At 36.9% G+C, this 23,170-nt stretch overlaps 1 protein-coding gene across 3 annotated transcripts in view; it reads left to right on the top strand.

Moving 5' to 3' along the window:
- CTNNA3 (catenin alpha 3) overlaps positions 1 to 23,170 on the top strand; it is a 1,978,275-nt gene that overhangs the window by 1,314,783 nt on the left and 640,322 nt on the right. For all 3 annotated transcript variants that reach the window (XM_055425631.2, XM_055425630.2, XM_088841920.1), the window contains one exon: positions 15,229 to 15,385. In XM_055425631.2, coding sequence (XP_055281606.2) covers positions 15,229 to 15,385 — 157 coding nt within the window. The remainder of the gene's footprint in view (positions 1 to 15,228; positions 15,386 to 23,170) is intronic.

Here is a 23,170-nt window from a genome sequence, read left to right as displayed (position 1 = left end):
GGTAGCATCTATTTTTCCTTTTTAAAATTAAACTATAGTTGATTTAGAGTATTATGTTAGTTTTAGGCCATACAGCATAATGATTCAATATTTTATAGATGATACTCCATTTCCCTGTGCTATACAATGTAGCCTTTTTATGTATCTATTTTATACATAATAGTTTGTATCTCTCAATCCCATACCCTGATTTTGCCTCTCCTCTCTTCCTTCACCCCACTAGTACCCATTAGTTTGTTTCCTATATCAGTGAGTCTGTTTTGTTATATACATTTTTCAATTTTATTTTAGATTCCACATATAATTGGTAAAATACCACATATAATTGGTAAAATACAGTATCTTATCTTTCTCTGACTTATTTCATTGAGCAGAATACTCTCTAGGTCTATCCATTTGCTGCAAATGATAGAATTCCATTATTTTTTATGTCTGGTAATATTCTATCACATATATATATATAAAATGTATATTCTTCCATATATATACACACACACACATATGATAGAATATAGACATACAAACACACCACAGCTTCTTTATTCACTTATCTGTTGATGGATACTTTGGTTATTTCCATAACTTGGCTATTATAAATAATGCTGCTATGAACATTTGGGTGTGCATATCTTTTACAGTTAGTATTTTCATATTTTTCAAAGATATACCCAAACTTGGAATTGCTGGGTCATATGGTAATTCTACTTTTAGTTTTCTGAGGAACCTTGATAATGTTTTCCATAGTGATTGCACCAATTTACAATCCCAGCAACAATGTACAAGGGTGCCCTTTTCTCTATGTCATCTCCAACATTTGATTTTCTGTGGTCTGTTTGATGATAATCATTCTGACAGATGTGAGATGATGTTTCCTGTGGTTTTGATTTGCATTTCCCTAATAAATTAGTAACGTTGAGCATATTTTTGTGTGCCTGTCAACCATCTCTTTGTGTGTTCTTTGGGAAACTGTCTATTCTGATCTTTTATCAATTTTTTGAGGTTTTTTTCCTTGATATTTAGTTGTATAAGCTCTCTCTCTATACACACACACACACACACTGCACATACATATTTATAAATAGTATAAATATACTATTATATATTCTATGTACTAATATATACTATTATAAAATATATATGTGTTTATATATATAGTATATTAACCCTTTATTGATCATATTACTTGCAAATATTTCCTCCCATTCCATAGCTTGTCTTTTCATTTTATCAATGGTTCTTTTGCGATACAAAAGTTTTTAAGTTTGATTAGGCTCCATTTGTTTATTTTTGCTTTTATTTATTTTGCCTTAGGAGATAGATCCAAAAAAATGTTGCCAAAATATATGTCAAAGTGTATTCTGCCTGTGTTCTCTTTAGGAGTTGTATGGTTTCAGGGCTTACATTTAGATATTTAATCATTTAGACTTTAAATTTTTTATGATGTAAGAAAAATTTTTAATCTCATTATTTTACATGTAGCTGTTCTGTTTTCCTAGCACCACTTATTTAAGACACTATCTTTTCTCCATTATATAGTGTTTCATCCTTTGTCATGGATTAATTGACCATTGATGTGAGTGTATTTCTGATCTCTATATTCTGTCCCACTGGTCTGTGTCTGTGCTTTGTGCCAATACTATACTGTTTGATTACTATAGCTTTGTAGTATAGTCTGATATCAGGAAGTGTGTTACCTCCAGTTTTGTCAAGATTTGTCAAGATTGTTTTGGCAATTCAGGGTCTTTTGTGGGTCCATATAAATTTTTGGATTATTTGTTCTAGTTTTGTGAAAAAATGTGGTATTTTTATAAGGATTTTATTAAATTTGTAGATGATTTGCATAGTATGGAAACTTTGGCAATATAGATTCTTCCAATCTGAGAACATGGGCTATCTTTCCATTTTTTTGTATCATCTTCAATTTTCTTCACCTATAGTTTTCAGAGTATAAATCTTTCACCTTCTTGATTAAATTTATTCCTAGGTGTTTTATTTTTTGATGTTATCTTATTTGGAACTTTTTTGCTTTATCTCTCTGATAGTTCATTATTAATATATTCTATTTTTCTTAATTTTATTTTTACTTTCCATCTATACATTAGTAATAAAAGGATTTGCTTTTATTGTCTCAGGGCAATTTGAATAGATGACAGAACACTCCCTTATTTGTCTTGGCTATGTGGTTAAAATTGCTACAATATTTCTTAATTGACTTTCCATCTTGGATTCCTTCTTGTTTTCCTGTTCTGACCTCTAGCTGACAAAGTTACAGAATTCAAATCTGAACAATTAGCAAATTGGCAAATTTTTGAGTATAGTAATTCAATAAGAAAAACTCCATTTTAATGTTTACCTTTCTCTAACTCTAGTTTCTCTAATATTGAACTATAGGCAAGTCCTGGTGGTGCAGTCCACTGGCCAATGCTCCTCATTGGAATGGCCCTCAAAATATCTTACTATGAAGATTTAATCAGCACTTTCTCTTTTGAATACAAACCTTTTCAGTGCCTCCATACTTCTCCCTGTGATTCCATTGTTTAGTTATAAGAAAATTAATATAGACTTTTAAAATTGCTATTATTTTAGGTACTGGTATAAAAGTTCCTTGTAGGGATGTACTTACTTGGGAAAAGGCTTTATTAAATGTGTAGGCTAGCAAAGGAGAAGGGACTGTAGACAGGAGTCCTAGTTATAAGGAAAGGGGATCCTACTAAACACTTTCCACATACCCTGGAGAGATAACATTAAAACATTAAGATTCATGCTTTTCAGTACATTAAGGGATATGGATCACATATCAAATGAACTCAAAGTTCACTCTGATGAACATCCCATTACATAATGAGATAAATACACAAGGAGAAAAATTTATTGTTTTATGACATTATATCACAAGAAACTTGACCTAGAAAACCTAGATTTGATTAAGTTTTCCTGAGGAAGTGACCTCTATTAGATGAATTATTCTTGTTGTGACCTCTGTTAGATGAGTTAGTTACCTAGAAAGAGGTAGAAAGGGGAACTGATGATAAACGATGCTAGAGAAATAAACAGGCATCAAATATTTCAGAGCTTTCAGGCCAAGTTAGGTACTTTTGCATTTATCCTGAGAGACAGATGGGAACATCATGAGGTTTGTAATTCAGAAATATAAGATTGTAGAGAGTGGATGAAACCAGGGTTAAAGTTACCTTAATAGTCCCATTGAGAGATAATGGTACCAGAGTGTAGACTTGTGGCAGTGGACATAGTATCCAAGAAGCCAAAATGCTAGGTCAAGAACTTTAAGAAGATGTCTCTTCTAGGAACCCACTGGAGGGAGAAAGAGTGAAAATAAAAGTAATGAGAAAAATAGAGCAAGTCATCCTTGACTCTTTTAACCCAGTCTTACCCTGTATCCTTGTACATATCTTGTTAAAACATCTTGGAAGTGCAGGAAAAATATTGTTTTATAGCATCTGGGTTTTATATATCTGTTCAATTCAGTTAAGTTCAGTCGCTCAGTTGTGTCTGACTCTTTGCAACCCCTATGAACCACAGTACGTCAGGCCTCCCTGTCTATCACCAACTCCCAGAGTCTACCTAAACCCATGTGCATTGAGTCGGTGATACCATCCAGCCATCTCCTCCTCTGTCGTGCCCTTCTCCTCCTGCCCTCAATCTTTTCCAGTATCAGGGTCTTTTCAAATGAGTCAGCTCTTCGCATCAGGTGGCCAAAGTATTGGAGTTTCAGCTTCAATATCAGTCCTACCAATGAACACCCAGGACTGATCTCCTTTAGGATGGACTGGTTGGATCTCCTTGCAGTCCAAGGGACTCTCAAGAGTCTTCTCCAACACCACAGTTCAAAAGCATCAATTTTTTGGGGCTCAGCTTTCTTTGTAATCCAGGACTCACATCCATACATGACTACTGGAAAAACCATAGCTTTGACTAGATGGAACTTTGTGGACAAAGTAATGTCTCTGCTTTTTAATATGCTACCCAGGTTCATCATAACTTTCCTTCCAAGGAGTAAGTATCTTTTAATTTCATGACTGCAATCACCATCTGCCTGTTAACCTTCATCAAATACGTGTGTATGTCTTTTCTCTTGTTGTTCAGTTACCAAGTTGTGTCCATTTTCTGAGTTTGTGTTGTCTGTTCTTCTACTTTAGATAAATAGTAGATAAATAGAAAGCACTCTTGACAATTAAAAATGTTAAGTCTCCTAATGTTGATGAACTCTTTTTAGTTCATGCTTTTGAAAGAAAGTGAAAGTGAAGTCGCTCAGTCGTGTCCGACTCTTTGCGACCCTGTGGACTGTAGCCTACCAGGCTTCTTTGTCCATGGGATTCTCCATGCTTTTAGATATGACCAAGTTAAATCTTCAGAAATTCCAAATACATGGAGGGATGTCTAATCCAAAGCATTCAGACATTGCAAATATATACTTTTTTAATTTAAAATTTTTCTAAACTCTTAGCATTAAGTACATTTAAAATTTAATAAATAGCTTATGTTTTGCCTTTATTTTGTTGTTGTTGCGTTACTAAGTCATGTCTTATTCTTTGTTACTCCATCAACTATAGCATGCCAGGCTCCTCTTTACATGGGATTTTACTGGATTGGGTTGAGATTTCCTTCTCCAGGGGATCTTCTTGACCCAAGGATTGAACTCTCGTCTCCTGCTTGGCAGATAATTTCTTTACCACTGAGCCATCTGGGAAGCCCCCCTATGCTTTTACACTTATGTGGGATTGCTGGTGCCTTAAAAGGAATTTTGTAGATGTTTCTGATACAAAATTACTTTTTTTTTTCCTTTAAAAGAAAGTTTATCAATTTGGCAAAGCTGTCAGATTCATTTTTAATTTCTCTACCTGATCCCAAATGATTTGGAAAATAGTAGATATCTTTTTCTACTACAGATTCTAAGCTTATGATATACCTGAGTTGTATATTATAATGAATCCAAAAAAATCTTTGTTATTTTTGGTTTTTTCATCATTAGAAATTAAAGTATTTTTATTACCTTAATTTGCAATGCATGATACTGATTTCAGAATTTTCTTTTTTTAGCTAATTTTCTCTGATTTTAGTTCTATATTATAGTTAAATCTAAAAAGTACAGTGTTTCTTTAGATTCAATTTTCCTTAAATTAATATTTGTTTATGGGACATTTTTATGATTAGCATGTCAAAATGATTGTTGAGCTTATCAAAACTATAAATTATTTGTGTATTTGTGTGGCTCAGATGGTGAAGAATCTGCCTGCAGTGAGGCAGACCTAAGTTCTATCCCTGGGTTCAGAATATCCCCTGGAGGAGGGCATGGAAACCCACTTCAGTATTCTTGACAGGGAAATCCCATGGCCAGAGGAGCAGGAGAGCTATACTCCATGCGGTTGCAGAAGAGTTGGACTCGGCTTAGTGACTAAACGACACCAACCTGTCTTAATAATTAGTATAGAGGACAGGAAAATAGTATTTTGATTTTCCTATAAAGTAGTTGCCTTTTACAGACCTTCTAGAGAGCATTACATTTTCCATAACTTAAATAGTCCTAAATTGAATTTCCTCTTTTGCTCTAATAGTATGGATTAAGAGAGATAAACGCTTGTACTAGAATATGTGTAGAAGAAATACATAGACTTTCTCCCAAAAATCAACTTTGCACCCTTCCCCTATTTATTTTACTTTATTTTCTGACTGTGGGGCTTGAGAGATCTTAGTTCCCAGACCAGGGATTGAATCCAGACCCTCAGCAGTGAAAGTGCCTAAGTCCTAACCACTGAACCACCAGGAAATTCCCACCCCTTTCCCTTTCTAAAAATTACTTCTCATTGTTAGAGTAGGTTGGGCTTCCTTGGTGGCTCAGACAGTAAAGAATCCATCTGCAATGCAGGAGACCTGGGTTTGATCTTTGGGTTGGAAAGATACCCTGGAGGAGGACATGGCAACCCACTCCAATATTCTTGCCTGGAGACTCCGCATGGACAGAGGAGCCTCGTGGCTAACATCCATGGGGTTGCAGAGTCGGACATGACTGAGCAATAAGCACAGTATACAGAAAGTAGGTTTTTGTGTGTATCCAAATGCTTCCTAGGTGGTGCTAGTGGTAAAGAACCTACCTGCCAGTGCAGGAGATACGAGAGCTTGATTCAATTCCTGGGTCAGGAAGATTCCCTGGAAGAGAGCATGGCAACCTACTCTAGTATTCCTGCCTGCAGAATCCCATGGACAGAGGAATCTGATGGGCTACAATCCGTAAGGTCACAAAGAGTCGGATACAACTGAAGTGACTTATCATGCACACACACAAATGCAAGTTAAAGCCTCATAAGAAGATTCATGTGAGTAATGCTCTCATATAGGGATCATCCCTTCGTGGAGTATTAGGCCAAAGTTGATTGCAATCTAGTTGTTTATAAACCTGTGAGGGTCTATGACAGGTTACACCTCCTCACCACCACCCTTCCCCAGCCTCAAAATGCTTTTATAATTTAACATAAAGATGTGACTATAGAGATTCTTGATGACAAATATCATATAGCTTACTTTTAATACTCAATGATAGGTTCCCATAAATGAAAGAAGACAAAACAGAAAAGATTATCAAAACTAAGGAAAAGTAGAAACACCAACATAGAAAGTGAGAAACATTTGGTAGAATATTATTTAAGAAACTAAGAAAAGAATGCACAAAATTGGAGCATTGAATGTGATGTCATTACCATGGTTGCTACTATTCCAAAATTATTACAGTGTTACCAGTTTAAGTACATATCATATAAATTCTTGTCACGTGCTAGCTTAGATGTATTTGAGGTATCATATATCTAGTTATTTTAATTTTCTCTAAATGCCACGACATTGAGGTAATCAGACCTATAGGTACTTCCACATAACTCATCTTTTTAATCCACAAAGTGCTTTTGTTATATTAACTAAGATGTTTAAGATTATTTGTATCAATGCCAATACTGAAATATTTCTGAGGGAAATTAAATTACATGGATTTATGTTCACTTTGAAAGTAACTGTTTTCAGGAATCTTTTAAGAGAAGTATATGCATCAGTTGATAGTATTAAATCTGTATGTTCAAAGGAACCTGAGAGGGATCAGCTAACTCAAGTACTGCCCCCACCCCAAACTCAGTGCAAACTTACCTATTCTGGGAAAATGAGTCCTGGGAGAGCCAATATGACTCTTCTCGATATATAAAATCAGTCTGAAGCAAAGTAAAACTCTAATTTAAGCCTCTTGTCTTACAATCTAGAGTTCCCTCTATAACTTTGCACAAATTATTCAGTCTCTTCATGCCTTTATTTTCTCACTAGTAAAATGAGAATACTGGTAGGATCTTCCTCATTGTGTTCAAAATGTTAATTCCAATGAACTGCTTAGAAACTCTGCTTAGGACACTGAAGTGGAGAAATTGGAAGCTTAGAATATTGCCAGTTGCAATGTAAAATGGTATAACCACTGCAGAAAACAGTATGACTTTTCCTCAAAAAAGTTTAACTTAGAATTACCACATGACCCAGAAATTCAATTTGTGGTGTATAAATGAAATATTTGAAAGCCAGGATTTGATGAGATATTTGTACACCAATGCATATGCATTACTTACAGTAGCCAAGAGGTGGAGACAACCTAAATGTCCATCAACAGAGAAATGGATAAGCAAAATATCGGCTAGTGGAATAATATTCAGCTTTAAAAAGAAATAAAGTTTTGACACATGCTACCTTGGACCTTGAAAGCATTATTCTACATGTAAAAGCCATATACAAAAGGTCAAATATTATACAATTCCACTTTTATGAGGTATCTAGAATAGTCAGATTGATAGACAGGCTGATGAGAGGAGAGAATAAAAAGATTTTGTTTGATGGGCACACAGTTTCATTCATTTTTCTTTCAATTGACTGGCTTATTTTACTCTATGCTCTTTCTTTTCTTCACATCATAACTTCGATCTACTCATAATGTCTTCTTCCTTTCAACTTTGGTTTGTTCTATTTCCTCAGGGCCTTAACCCCATCAGTCCCCCTCTGGTTCTGATTTTACTACATGGCCTCTGTGTAAGTCTTTGTTCAAATATTCAGTAGAGATTTGAATGCCTTAACCTTTTACATCATGCCTGTGACTGCTAATGCTTGTCCTTGAATTGAATACCAGCCTATGATCTAAAATACTTTTGAAAAGGGAAAAAAAAAATCTGCTGAATTTGGCTCCCTATGGCTGTTCCCTAAGAGTAAACCTTGAGTCAACTAATATCTTTTAGGGAGAGTTAATAAATATAGCAGGAACTATAATTAGCATATTTAATGTACCAAGAAGCAAGGATAAGTAAAACACAGTCCTTCCTATGAAGAGGCTCATATGGAGCAGAAGTGTATAAACACTCATGAAATATGATAATTACTATTTGGTTATATAGACAAAGTACTTTTAAAACACAGAAGACAGTTCACGTTCCGGGGTATAGGGAATGGGACAGATATCACAGTATGCAGTGGTATTTCAACAGGTTTGTAAAAGGTAAAAGTTGTTTCCTCAGAAGGACCAAAGAATGGAAAATGATAGAGCAATAGTGTTGAGGCAGATTCATTTGTAAGGAAAAAATTGTGGAAGTATGGAGATACGTGGTGTGATCAGGAGATAAAGCTGAAGACAGCTGGAATGTAGGCTAAAATGAGGGCGGTCATTACAGCAGGCAAGATGGGACAGGATCTCTTGTGCATTTGAAAAATAAATGTGTTTGTCATAAGGAGAATGGCCTGGAGCAAACAGGGTCTGGGTTAGGAAACTATTTGGAAGGGTAAAAATAGTCCTGTTAATATATAAGATCATTTTAAAAAATATAGTCCTGTTAAACTAAGATCATGGCATTTGGTCCCATCAATTCTTGACAAATAGATGGGGAAACAATGAAAACAGTGACAAACTTTACTTCCTTGGGTTCCAAAATCACTGCAGATGGTGACTGCAGCCATGAAATAAAAAGATGCTTGCTCTTTGGAAGAAAAGCTATGAAAAACCTAGACAGCACATTAAAAAGCAGGCACATTGCTTTGCCGACAAAGGTCCGTATAGTCTAAAGCTATGGTTTTTCCAGTAGTCATGTATGGATGTGAGAGTTGAACCATAAAGAAGTCTGAGCACTGAAGAATTGATGCTTTTGAACTGTGGTATCAGAGAAGACTCTTGAAAGTCTCTTGGACAGAAAGGAGATCAAACCAGTCAATCCTAAAGGAAATAAGTCCTGAATATTCACTGGAAGGACTGATGCTGAAGCTGAAACTCCAATACTTTGGCCACCTGATGTGAAGAACTGACTCATTGGAAAAGACCCTGATGCTGGGAAGACTGAGGCAGGAGAAGGGGATGACAGAGGATGAGATGGTTGGATGGCATCACCGACACAATGGACATGAGCAATCTCTGGGAGTTAGTGAAGGACAGGGAAGCCTAGTGTGCTGCAGTCCATGGGGTGCAAAGAGTTGGAAAGAACTGAGCAACTGAACAACAGCAAGTTATGAAGAGGTCCTAAAGTTAAAGATGCTGTTTCAAAGGATAATTGACTGATTAGGTGATGCATGGGGTCAAGCGTAATTCTGGTATGTACACATCTCAACCATAGTCCAAAGAAAGATGCCTCAGGAAGCAACATCATTCACTTTAATTTTAAGTCATCTTTAGCTGTGCATAAAGAGGATTTGATAATATTATCCCCCACTTCTCAAGATATGGAGCTAAAATATTAGGAGGACGACACTGGGATAATTTCTGCCTTGAAGGTTTGCACATCATTCAAGTTTTTTTCTGCTTTTAGTTTTAAATATCAGGAGTCAAGTAGGATATATATTTCTCCTAGTGTGCAGTGTTGAATCAGTTAAACTGAATCAGCTGCAGAACTGAAACAGTTTATACAAAATATAGCATGCCATATATTTCTGATACCGCATCACCTCTAAGGGATCGACATGAGTACTTAAAAAGTATGCACAGACTGTGGAGGCATAATAGCAGTACAATCACTTGTATACAGTTGTTCAACTGCAGGGGCAATGAAGCACCAGAGACCGGAGCCTCTGCAGTGTGCACTAGTAGTTGTTTTTGTTCAGTCACTTAGTCATGTCTGGTTCTTTGCGACCCCATAGACTGCAGTACGCCAGGCTTCCCTGTCCTACATTATAAGTTAGTAGGTTAATAAAGCTCGAAAATTAAAGTCCGGGAATACTGCAGCTGTTATTACTAAAGGTATTTTGTGTTTCCTTAAAATTCAATGTGTTCCTCTTTCATAAAAAAGAAATAAGAGAATATCAACATAACAATTTCAAGCAATTAATTTCTCTCCTCCTGTACCTCCAGTAATTTGTTGAAAGTCACACCAGTGAGGTGCAGCCTTTAAGTTACTGATAGAAAAAAGATTCTTTTTATTGTTGTCATTATATTTTGGTGAAATCTGAATCTTGTATCCAATATTCTGCCACACCATTGATTCCTATTTTCCAAATTCAAAAGTCATTTTTAATCCCCATTTTTCTTTATTTTCCTATATCATTTGACCTTTTGAAAAGATTTTCTTCCTCATCTTGACTCTTGAATACCTTACTTTTCTAACTCCTTGATGATTTCTTCTCTCATCTTTATCACTTCCATTTTATCCTTTCCTTGTACATATCGGTGCTTTCCAAACCTGTGTTCTTTCCTCGCTTCCATTATTTTTTTTTTATTTTTCTGCAACTCTGTTACTACCTCCTCTTCCCAAGAAGATGAGGTTGGGGTCTACCTTATTCTAGGTCTTCATTGTACTTGTTATTGCCTCTTCCTTAATGAATATCACCTTATACTAATTTCCACTTATTTTTCAGATTTCAGTCCTTTGAAACATCTTTCCTTATGGAGCTGAGTACCTCTCCCACATGTTTTAAGGCATCTTCTGCTCACCTTTAGAATAGCCCCTACATTGTAACACTAAAGTATTGGAGTGGTTTCCTAACTGGGAGCCCCAGACCAATAGCTTCATTATCACCTGGGAATTTGTTAGACAGGCAAATTTTCAGGCTCCAAAGCACATCAACTGAATCAGAAACTCTACTGTGTGGCGCAGGAATCTGTTTTAATAAGCCATCCAAGGGAATTCAGATATAGGCTAAAGTCAGAATCACTGGTATGTTGCATTTGGCTGGCTTTGGTCTTCCGCTTTTAGATCATGGGCTGTTTTAGAAAATGTGATGAAATATTTTTCATTGTGATGTCCGGTAGTATTCACTGTAGAACTGGATACATTGTTGCTGCATAGCACTGATTTGTTACAATGCATGAACGAACAAATGAGTGAATGAATGACAACTTTTTTCTGAAATTCAGTTTCATATCTCTGATTGACCACTATGTAATTTGTAGAGAGAGCCAAGAGTCCCTTCAAAGTCAACCTCTGTATTGGAAGGGTTGATATCTAATACCCTTCATCAACAATGTCTTCCAAAACAGTTGCACACATCTGCTTTTACAACCCAGAATGACTTTTTAACCTATGATCTCTCATTTTATATCAATACTATAATCATTCTCTTTACTAATCATGGAAGAACCTTAGTAATCACCTTTCTTTGAAGAATACCTTCATTCATTCTGAGTATACAACTAAAGCATATTCCCCATAGAAAGTCTGAACAATTCAGTTAACACACACAAAATCAAAGTAAAGCACTGAAAATTCCATCACTCTGAAAGAACCATTGTTATTTGTATGGATTTATCTAACTTTTAGTTCTAGCCTATTTGCCAGAAGTGGTATTTTATGAAGCATGATGTTCTGTAATTTGCTGTTATTACACTATTGTGGGAATATTTCCATGTTTTAAAACATTATTTTCAACAGTCATTTATGTCTGCATGGTATTTTTGACAATAATTGATCTATCCTAATTTAAATTATTAAAAGTTATATCAAAACTTTTTCAACACCTCTGCCATTGCAGTCCAGGCTCTTTCTTACTCTTGTATCCTATTACAGTAGCCTCCTTTGCCAAATTAATATTTTTAAAGTGTAGTTCTGAGCAAATCACTCAAAAGTCAAAAGGACTCTCCAGTATCTTCCAAATAAGGCTCCGGTCTTGAGCAGGACAGTTAAGGGCTCCTTATGCATACCCAGGCTCTAGGTGAGACTACTTACCAATCTCATAGCATTTCTCCTGTTTGCTCACCTTTTGAATATTGCCACTTCTCTCTTCAAATTCTTTCTCACCCATGCTGCTCCCTTCACTGTGAAGCCTTGCTAAAATTCCAAGCCTTATCCCCCTTCTCTGCTCTATGTTTTCTTCTTAATTCTTATAATCATAGAAGAGACCATATATTTTTATTAAATTCACTTACTAATTTTCTGGGCTTCACAGATGGCTCAGTGGTAAAGAATTTGCCTGCCAGTGCATGAGCCTTGGGTTGTATCCTTGGGTCAGGAAGATCCCCTGGAGAAGGAAATGGCTACCCCCTCTGGTATCCTTACCTGGGAAATCCCGTGGACAGAGGAGCCTGGTGGGCTACAGTCCTTGGGTCGCAAAGAGTAAACCTAACTGAGCAAGTGAGCAAGCACTAATTGACTATCTCTCCTAACTGGAATATAAGCTCCATGAAGACAGTGATTTTTTTCCTTATGTCTTGTTCATTGAAAGAAAATGAAAGTGAAATGGTATTTCATTGTGGTTTTAATTTGCATTTCTCTGATTATGAGGGATGTTGAGCATTTTTTCATGTGTTTGTTAGCCATTTTTATGTCTTCTTTGGAGAAATGTCTGTTTAGTTCTTTGGCCCATTTTTTGATTGGGTCGTTTATTTTTCTGGAATTGAGCTGCAGGAGCTGCTTGTATATTTTGGAGATTAATTCTTTGTCAGTTGTTTCATTTGCTATTAATTTCTCCCATTCTGAAGGCTGTCTTTTCACCTTGCTTATAGTTTCCTTTGCTGTGCAGAAGCTTTTGATTTTAATTAGGTCCCATTTGTTTATTTTTGCTTTTATTTCCAATATTCTGGAAGGTGGGTCTTGGAGGATCCTGCTGTGATTTATGTCGGAGAGTGTTTTGCCTACGTTCTTCTCTAGGAGTTTTATAGTTTCTGGTCTTACATTTAGCTCTCTAATCCATTTTGAGTTTATTTTGGTGTATGGTGTTAGGTAGTGTTCTAGTTTCATTCTTTTACAAGTGGCTGACCAGTTTTCCCTGCACCACTTGTTGAAGAGACTGTCTTTTCTCCATTTTATATTCTTGCCTCCTTTGTCAAAGATAAGGTGTTCATAGGTGCCAGTCCGAATGGCTGCTATCCAGAAGTCTCAGTTCAGTTCAGTCATTCAGTCGTGTTCGACTCTGCGCGACCCCATGAATCACAGCACGCCTACATGCAATAAATGCTGGAGAGGGTGTGGAGAAAAGGGAACTCTCTTACACTATTGGTGGGAATGCAAACTAGTACAGCCACTATTGAGAACAGTGTGGGGATTCCTCAAAAAACTGGAAATAGAACTGCCATATGATCCAGCAATCGCATTTCTGGGCGTACACACCGAGGAAACCAGAATTGAAAGAGACACATGTACTCCAATGTTCACTGCAGCACTGTTTATAATAGCGAGGACATGGAAGTGACTTAGATGTCCATCTGCAGACGAATGGATAAGAAAGCTTTGGTACATATACACAACGGAATATTTTTCAGGCATTAAAAAGAATGCATTTGAATCAGTGCTAATGAGGTGGATGAAATTGGAACCTATTATACAGAGTGAAGTCAGCCTGAAAGAAAAACATCAATACAGTATACTAACGCATATATATGGAATTTAGAAAGACGATAACGATAACCCTGTATATGAGACAGCAAAAGAGACATTGGGACTCTGTGGGAGAGGGTGAAGGTGGGATGATTTGAGAGAATGGCATTGTAGCATGTATATTATCATATATGAAATGAATCACCAGTCCAGGTTCGAATCATGATACAGGATACTTGGGGCTGGTGCACGGGGATGACCTGGAGGGAGGATATGGGGAAGAGAGAGGTGGGAGAGGGGTTCAAGATGGGGAACACATGTACACCCGGGGCGGATTCATGTCAATGTATGGCAAAACCAACCAATATATTAATGTAAAGTAATTTGCCTCCAATTAAAAAAAAATAAAGAAAAAACTAAGCAAAAAAAAAGAAAATGAAAGCAGCTCAGCCATGTCTGACTCTTTGCAACGCCATGGACTGTAGCCCTCCAGGCTCCTCTGTCCATGGAATTGTCCAGGCAAGAATACTGGAGTGGGTTACCATTTCCTTTTCCTGGGGATCTTCCCAGACCAGGAATCAAACCTGGGTCTTCTGCATTGCAGGCAGATTCTTTACTGTCCGAGCCACCAGGGGAGGCTTGTTCACTGCCATATCCCTAAAACCAAGAACAGTGCTTGATACCTTTAAAAAAAAACACAAACAAAAAACCTCATAATATATTTGAAATATTGAGTGGTGATGAGTGGACAAATGAAAGAATTGATCAACAATGAATATCTACTGGTAAAATTCTTCAAGCCCTCAAGGAAGTCAAAGCTTTTCTTCCTGTGATTTGCATACAATGAGGATTCATTACCTACTTGTGCAAAGTAATAACAATAAATAGTTAAACATTATTCTTTCCTGAAACCTTTTCTTAGAATTGCTGCTGAAGGTGATCTCTCTACTTTTTAGAGACTGTCAATCATTTCTGTAATTATGGTATGTATTGAATACTCTACTGAGCTGGAGTTATATGATGTCCTTCTCATTAAGTCACATGCAATCTCTTTACAGGCAGATATCAATTATCTTTGTTATCTCTTACAGTTCTTAGTACATTGATGCTTCATAAACAGTTCTAAAATTAATTACCAAAAATAAAATTAAACTATTACCAAAAGCAAAGGAGTTACACATGAGGGCATCAGTTCAGTTCAGTTCAGTCACTCAGTCATGTCCGACTCTTTGCGACCCCATGAATCACAGCATGCCAGGCCTCCCTGTCCATCACCAACTCCCGGACTTCACTCAAACTCATGTCCATCGAGTCGGTGATGCCATCCAGCCACCTCATTCTCTGTTGTCCCCGTCTCCTCCCACCCCCAATCCTTCCTAGCATAAACAGATCTAAATTAAAAAAATTGTCATATACACAATGGTAAATATTCTGAAATAAATCACCAAGTGAACATTCTGTATTTTTATAGATTATTAATGCTGCACTGGCTTTGGCTGCAAGACCCAAAAGCCAAGTGGTCAAAAAAACCATGGAAATGTACAAGCGCACATGGGAGAATCATATCCATGTCCTCACTGAAGCTGTAGATGACATTACAAGCATTGATGACTTCCTGGCTGTATCTGGTATGTTTTTTATCTTTTAATTTCTGTGTTTGTTCTTGTCATTTTCTGCAATAGGATAATACTAAATATAATTAATTTTATGAAATATTATGAGACCTTTTTAATGATAGCCTTTCTAGAATCAAAGTGCTACTATATATGATCTAGGATAATGAATCTCATGTCTTGTAATCCATACATCTCAACAATTTACACTGCCTCTGAAAGAAATCTCTATTCATGGGCAAAGCATAATTGAAAATAGTGGCTGGAAATTTTAGGCATTTCCTGGCTTTTCAAATAAATCATCATTTCCCATCTTTTAATATAGTTATATCTCTTGATTTTCCTCCACTTTTTTTTTTTTTAGAGATTAGACCATTCAGTGGCTACTGTATTCCTTTTTTTTAAAAATTTATTTATTTTAATTGGAGGCTAATTACTTTACAATATTGTATTGGTTTGGCCATCCATTGACATGAATCCGCCCCTGGTGTATATGTGTTCCCCATCTTGAACTCCCCTCCCACTTCCCTCACCATACCATCCCTCTGGTTCATCCCAGTGCACCAGCCATGAGCATCCTGTATCATACATCGAAACTGGACTGGCGATTCGTTTCACATATGATAATATACACATTTTTTGAAACAAGTTTTTCTTCACTCAGAAAAATAAAAGTATGAAATAGGAAAAAAAAAAAAAAGGAAAACTCTTTACTGATTTGAAATATAACACATACTTCAACTACCATATATATTTGAGTAGTGTGATTCTTTAATCACATAATAGAATACAAGATTTCTCTCATAAAGACACATTCTTGGAAACTTAACTCAGGTTTTGATTATACTGTTGTAACAGCAAAGAACTAAATACTTTTTAATATTTTTATTTTCTTAAAAATACCTTTCATTAAAATAAATTATATATATATTTTTGAGAGATTTTCTTGGAATGTGATGATCCTTTTTTATAAAATGAAGTTTCTCATGAATTTCAAACATCATTTTATATTTTAAAATGTTTCCTGATTGTATTTTATCTACCTTATTGATTTCATTATATGTGTATATATTCTCATCCTGAACAATAGTAACCTAGTGTATTTTCTTAATATAGTAATGAAAATAAAATATGTGCTAGTTAACTACTTTGACATATTTTTTATCTCTTTAGAGCTAAAAGTTTGAAAATAATAGAAAATGAACAGGAATAATATTAATATGCCTTGATACCACTCTTCAGCAATAGCAACTAATGATATCCAGTTTATTTCCATTCAGCAAAAGTCTTTCTGCTGGATGGAAATAAATATTTTCAAATTATTGTGTCATTTTGCCTTTTTATAGGTAATTGTTGGCTGAATTTTCCCACATTATTATATTTTTTTCAAAAATGTTCTTTTATTTTCATTTAGAAAAATTTTAACTACTATAAGCAATATTAAGTATATTTTTGTCTATTTTCTATTTTTTGAATATAGACTTTGCAATGTGAATTCAATCAGTATCTTATATTTGGCCAGTCTTTTGTAATTTAGTTGTTAAATGCTAGGTTCTGTTTTTCAGTTGGTTCTTTTGGTTACAAGGTGAAGAAACCTGCTCATGGTAGTCAATATAAAGGCAGTATTTTATAAGTCAGTTGATGACAAAGTAGGGAGAATCTGACCATACCAGAAGAGGAGCCATAATCACGTGATGAAAAAAGTGGGTAGTCTGGCATCTGAACAGCTGTGAAGGTCCTCAGAGCAGGGGCTCACGGCTTTCCTTTTAGTGCTGGATTCACCTGATTTGGCAACCACTGAATCTGCTCCTCTCTGGTTTTTCCCGTGGTCATGTATGGATGTGAGAGTTGGACTATGAAGAAGGCTGATCGCCGAAGAATTGATGCTTTTGAACTGTGGTGTTGGAGAAGACTCTTGAGAGTCCCTTGTACTGCAAGGAGATCCTACCAGTCCATTCTAGAGGAGATCAATCCTGGGTGTTCATTGGAGGGACTGATGCTAAAGCTGAAACTGCAATACCTTGGCCACCTCCTGCGATGAGTTGACTCACTGGAAAAGACTCTGATGCTGGGAAAGTTTGGGGGTGGGAGGAGAAGGGGACGACAGAGAATGAGATGGCTGGATGGCATCACTGACTCGATGGACATGAGTTTGGGTGAACTCCGGGAGTTGGTGATGGACAGGGAGGCCTGGCGTGTTGTGATTCATGGGGTCGCAGAGAGTTGGACACGACTGAGCTGAACTGAACTGAATCTGCTCCTTTCAGTGAAAAACTTTAGCACTTAAGAATGTTTTGCCTGCATGTAAGAGAAAACTCACATGAGAGTTGCTTTAATAACAAAAATCATTAGTTATTTCATGTCATTTGATATTTAAGATAGTAGACTTACTACCCCTAACACACCACAGGACTTGGATAGGAAGAGTCCCTGTGTGGGGGAAGGAGTATCTTGTCACTAACATTTTTTTTTAGAATTGCCACTACAGGATAGTGATAAAAAGTGAATTAATATTTAATGTGTTTCATTATTGCTTTTAAAATACTCTGTAAAGAGTGAACTTCATTATTTTCTGTTTCTGGGTGGACAGTTCTTACTTTCCTGCCCTCTGATTGGTTATGATTCAGAGTTATTCAGTTTGCTTCAGTTCAGTTGCTCAGTTGTGTCCAACTCTTTGCAACCCCAAGGACTACTGCACGCCAGGCCTCCCTGTCCATCACCAACTCCCGGGCTTACTCAGACTCATGTCCACTGAGTTGGTCATGCTATCCAACCATCTCATCCTCTGTTGTCCCCTTCTCCTCCTGCCTTCAATCTTTCCCAGCATCAGGGTCTTTTCGAATGAGTCAGTACTTCATATCAGGTGTCCAAAGTATTGGAGTTTCAGCTTCAGCATCAGTCCTTCCAATGAGTATTCAGGACTGACCTCCTTTAGGATGGACTAGTTGGATCTCCTTGCAGTCCAACGGACTCTCAAGAGTCTTCTCCAACACCACAGTTCAAAAACATCAATTCTTTGGCACTCAGGTTTCTTTGCAGTCCAACTCTCATATCCATACATGACTACTGGAAAAAAACATAGCCTTGATTGGATGCACCTTTGTTGGCAAATAATGTCTCTGCTTTTTAATATGCTGTCTAGGTTAGTCATAACTTTTCTTCCAAGGAGCAAGCTTCTTTTAATTTAATGGCTGCAGTCACCATCTGCAATGATTTTGGAGCCCCAGAAAATAAAGTCTGTCACTGTTTCCATTGTTTCCCCATCTATTTGCCATGAAGGGAAGGGACCCGATGCCATGATCTTAGTTTTCTGAATGCTGAGCTTTAAGTCAACTTTTTCACTCTCCTCTTTCACTTCATCAAGAGGCTCTTTAGTTCTTCTTCACTTTCTGCCATAAGGGTGGTGTCATCTGCATATCTGAGGTTATTGATATTTCTCCCGGTAATCTTGATTTCAGCTTGTGCTTCATCCAGCCCAGCATTTCTCATGTTATACTCTGCTGCTGCTGCTGCTAAGTTGCTTCTGTTGTGTCCGACTCTTTGCGACCCCACGGACTGTAGCCCAACAGGCTCTTCCATCCATGGGATTTTCCAGACAAGAGTATTGGAGTGGGTTGCCATTGCTTTCTCTGGATGTACTCTGCATATAAGTTAAATAAGCAGGGTGACAATATATAACCTTGACGTATTCCTTCCCCGATTTGGAACCAATCTGTTTTTCCATGTCCAGTTCTAACTGTTGCTTCTTGACCTGCATGCAGATTTCTCAAGAGGCAGGTCATGTGGTCTGGTATTCCAATCTCTTTAAGAATTTTCCACAGTTTGCTGTGATTCACACAGTCAAAGTCTTTGGCATAGTCAATAAAGCATAGACCAGTCATTTGTTAACCATTTATCAGCACTCAGAACCCATCATGGAAATCCCTTTTCCTTTTGCCATCTATTGGTCCAGGAGTATGACTGATATAGGCATCTGGGTTTCTGTTGACCTTCGCTCATGTTGCATCTCAAAGAGTTACACAGTATAACTTAGAAGTAGGAAGGCGAGGTGGCTTTTTGGCTTTAACATATCCAGGAGGAAATCTTTCCCACATAGTTTCCATCAGATCTCCTCTTGTCATAGGTCAGAAGTTGGTCCTGTACCTACTCCGGGACCAATAGATGGCAAAAGGAAATGGGATTTCCATGATGGGTTCTGAGTGCTGATAAATGGTTAACAACCGACTGTAGCCAGAGAGAGTAATAGTCCTAATTCATAGCACTTTCTTGATTTCTGTGACATAAATACTCCCACATTGGCAGGTTTCCAGCTGCCACTGAACTCTGAATTGGGAAGAGATGCATAAAAATAGCTCTTGTGAGCTGACATAAACTTGTCCTAGCAGTTCACTGGGCTTAGACCAGTCATAATTCAACTTTTCTTACTAGTCACTTACTATACAAACAAAATTAGAGATTTTATCAGCAGGAACAAATGGGAAGTGGCTGTTAACTATAGAAAAAAATATGTGTTTGCCCCAAACTTAGTGGATGACTTAGTGGCACCCAGTGCTTTCTTAAGTTTCTGTGGCTTCATAAATTTACCTTGTGATAGTTTAGCCTGAGCTCTAGTGCTTTTTCTCATTGCATCCAGTTCCCACAGATAATTTTTGCAAATAGGGAGAGTCAAAGAGGCCCCTTCCTCATTGGGCTCTCTCCTTGGTAAGAGCACAATGTGAGGTCTTACTCATGGCAAAAGCATTTCTTCTTGAAGAAAGAAGAGAAAGAACACCTCAAGGGAGAGGTGAGCCAAGCCAAGAGAGGCATGGGTGCTGGAATGATGAGGTACAGAATTTTTAAGATAGGGCTTTTACATATTCATCTGTGTGGGCATGGACTGAGAGTTTTGATTGACAGTTGCAAGTTACATAACAACTGGCTCTGTTGTACATGTCTTTCCCATAATTCAGTCTGTTATAATCAGATGTATGTATGTATGCTGCTGCTGCTGCTGCTAAGTCACTTCAGTCGTGTCCGACTCTGTGTGACCCCATAGACGGAAGCCCAGCAGGCTCCCACCTCCCTAGGATTCTCCAGGCAAGAACACTGGAGTGGGTTGCCATTTCCTTCTCCAATGTGTGAAAGTGAAAAGTGAAAGTGAAGTCGCTCAGTCGTGTCCGACCCTTAGCGACCCCACGGACTACAGCCTACCAGGCTCCTCCATCCATGGGATTTTTTAGGCAAGAGTACTGGAGTGGCTTGCCATTGCCTTCTCCGGTATGTATGTATAGAGTATTTATGAACCTTTAATAGACTCCTGGCTGCCTAAGGTCACTTGAGGACATAGCTATGCATCAGGGGCACATGTGCCAGAATTGGAGAAATTCTTGTGGTTAGTTTGCATCCACTGTGCACAAAGGTAACATGCTCTGAAATTGGAAAAGTCTCTGTGGTTATTTTAGAGCATATCTATGAGCTCTCTTGGGCTGCACTGGCATATGTCTAGGGTGGGGTTTGAGACCAGCTTGAATATTTTTTGGCTGGGCCACCCCTAGTTGCTTGTGCCTAATTTCATACCTAACACTAATGGCTTCTCAGAATTTTCCTAGTCAAATAAATGAGAAAGAATTTAGTTGACTCTATGCACATTTTTAGTACCAGGTCAGAAGTCCTAAATTCAAGATCATAGGCCAACCTATGGGTGAGTTACCTTTCTTAAGATGGCTAATCATAGTCACAATCTGGCAGCTTTTGTATGGGATAGATTTTGAATGACTTCTCTGGTACTACTTTACAATTATCTTTTAGAATATGCTGTTTGTATTCACAGTTTCTCTGTTTGCCAGGTAGAGTGACTGACTGGTTAGTTCTTAGGATTTCATAACTATGAATTACCTTGAGAATATTATCTTTTCACATTTTTAAAGTAAGCATTTCATCTTTTCTGAATTTTCTTCTAATGGTTGATAACAATGCTAAATTATTTTGATGTTTTTATAAGAATAAAGAATAGGGGTATTAAAACAACAAAATTCTGTAAAGCAATTATCATTCAATAAAAACAATACATAAAAAATAAAATAGAGATCTTGAAAACATTCTTACTTTCTCCTGAGTCAATTGTTAAAAGTTATGGATTCTCAGGACAGCTCTCCATATTTATATATATATTATATATGTATAATATATTTTAATATATATATGAACGTGATTTATAACTTTGTTAATGAAAATAAAATAATAAAGTCCAAGAATCTTTTCTCACTGATTTTAGGCTTCATCAGTGAGAAAAGATTCTTGGACTTTATTATTTTATTTTCATTAACAAAGTTATAAATCACGTTCATAAGATGTTTGCCCATATATAATGTTTTAGCATGACTAGATCTTTCAATATGGATCAGTAGCTCTTAGAATAATGGCTTTTTTAAAATAAAATACCAAACATCTTTGGTTTTTCTATTGTATTTCCAAATATAGTAATATCAATGAATTTTAAATTATGTGTTTATATAATCAACAGTTTCTCATATACAGAAATGACAATACCAATTTTTAAAAACTGTTTTTGTTTCTTGCTATACACAGAAAATTCCAAAAACAAGTGCAATCAGTCCTTTCTTGAAAATCATTAAGAACATAATTACCTCACAAATTTATTATATATAAAAATTTTATGTGCAAAAATAAAATGAAACAGTGACCCAAATCCACTTTCAAACTAAGTTCTCAAACGTTCAGTTGTCTGAAAGAGGCTCTTTTCATTTTAGTGTTAATTTATGTAATGCTATCAGTGTCATCTTACAAGTAATTAGAAAAAAATTCTTCAAAATGCATAGGTCCCAAAACTTGTGTCTTATCACTCACTACAGGGATTATCCCCACACGATTAACTGCACATTTTGTCATTCTCTGAAAACACTGTAACAAAACACCTGTCAGAAGTAGCTGGTCTGAAGATTCTTTGACCACATCAAGTTCTATCCTATGTTTAGAAAAACATGATAAGATTTGATAAACTGTCTTTCCAACCTACCATGGGACCTGATATCACCAGTTATCCATGTGGGAGTATAAAAATATTTAAGATCTCTGTTTAAGATGTGTGTTTCTGAGAGGAAACATATTAACATATGAATAAGCCTTTTGAACTATTATATTAATTGACTCATCAGTTCAGTTCAGTTCAGTTCAGTTGCTCAGTCTTGTCCGACTCTTTGCGACCCCATGAATCAAAGCATGCCAGGCCTCCCTATCCATCACCAACTCCCGGAGTTCACTCAAACTCATGTCCATCGAGTCGGTGATGCCATCCAGCCATCTCATTCTCTGTCGTCCCCTTCTCCTCACTCCCCCAATCCTTCCCAGCATCAGTGAGCTGTAATCCCAAGGAACTGAATTGAGAAGAAGGAAACTTTGATAGAAAAGGGAATGACTTGGACTGTAAGAACTATTCAGTAAGTACTATGAACTGATTAAGTATGAGGGTTTGTGAAGATATGGCTTTTGTTTCACTTATTCTTTCATTTGCTCATTAAATATTTACTGCATAGTTTTAAGTGCTAAACCCTGCAAAAGGTACTGGAGACTTCAGTTCAGTTAAGTTCAGTCGCTCAGTCGTGTCCGACTCTTTGCAACCCCATGAATCACAGCACGCCAGGCCTCCCTGTCCATCACTAACTCCCAGAGTTCACTCAAACTCATGTCCATCGAGTCCGTGATGCCATCCAGCCATCTCATTCTCTGTCCCCTTTTCCTCCCGTCCCCAATCCTTCCCAGCATCAGTCTTTTCCAGTGAGTCAACTTGTCGCATGAGGTGGC

This window comes from Moschus berezovskii, chromosome 12, assembly GCF_049115385.1.
Source record: "Moschus berezovskii isolate FMDL1 chromosome 12, NW_MosBer_1.0, whole genome shotgun sequence".
NCBI classification, from domain to species: domain Eukaryota; kingdom Metazoa; phylum Chordata; class Mammalia; order Artiodactyla; family Moschidae; genus Moschus; species Moschus berezovskii.
Note: the sequence above shows the minus strand (reverse complement) of the source record. Positions and strands in the feature narration are given on the sequence as shown.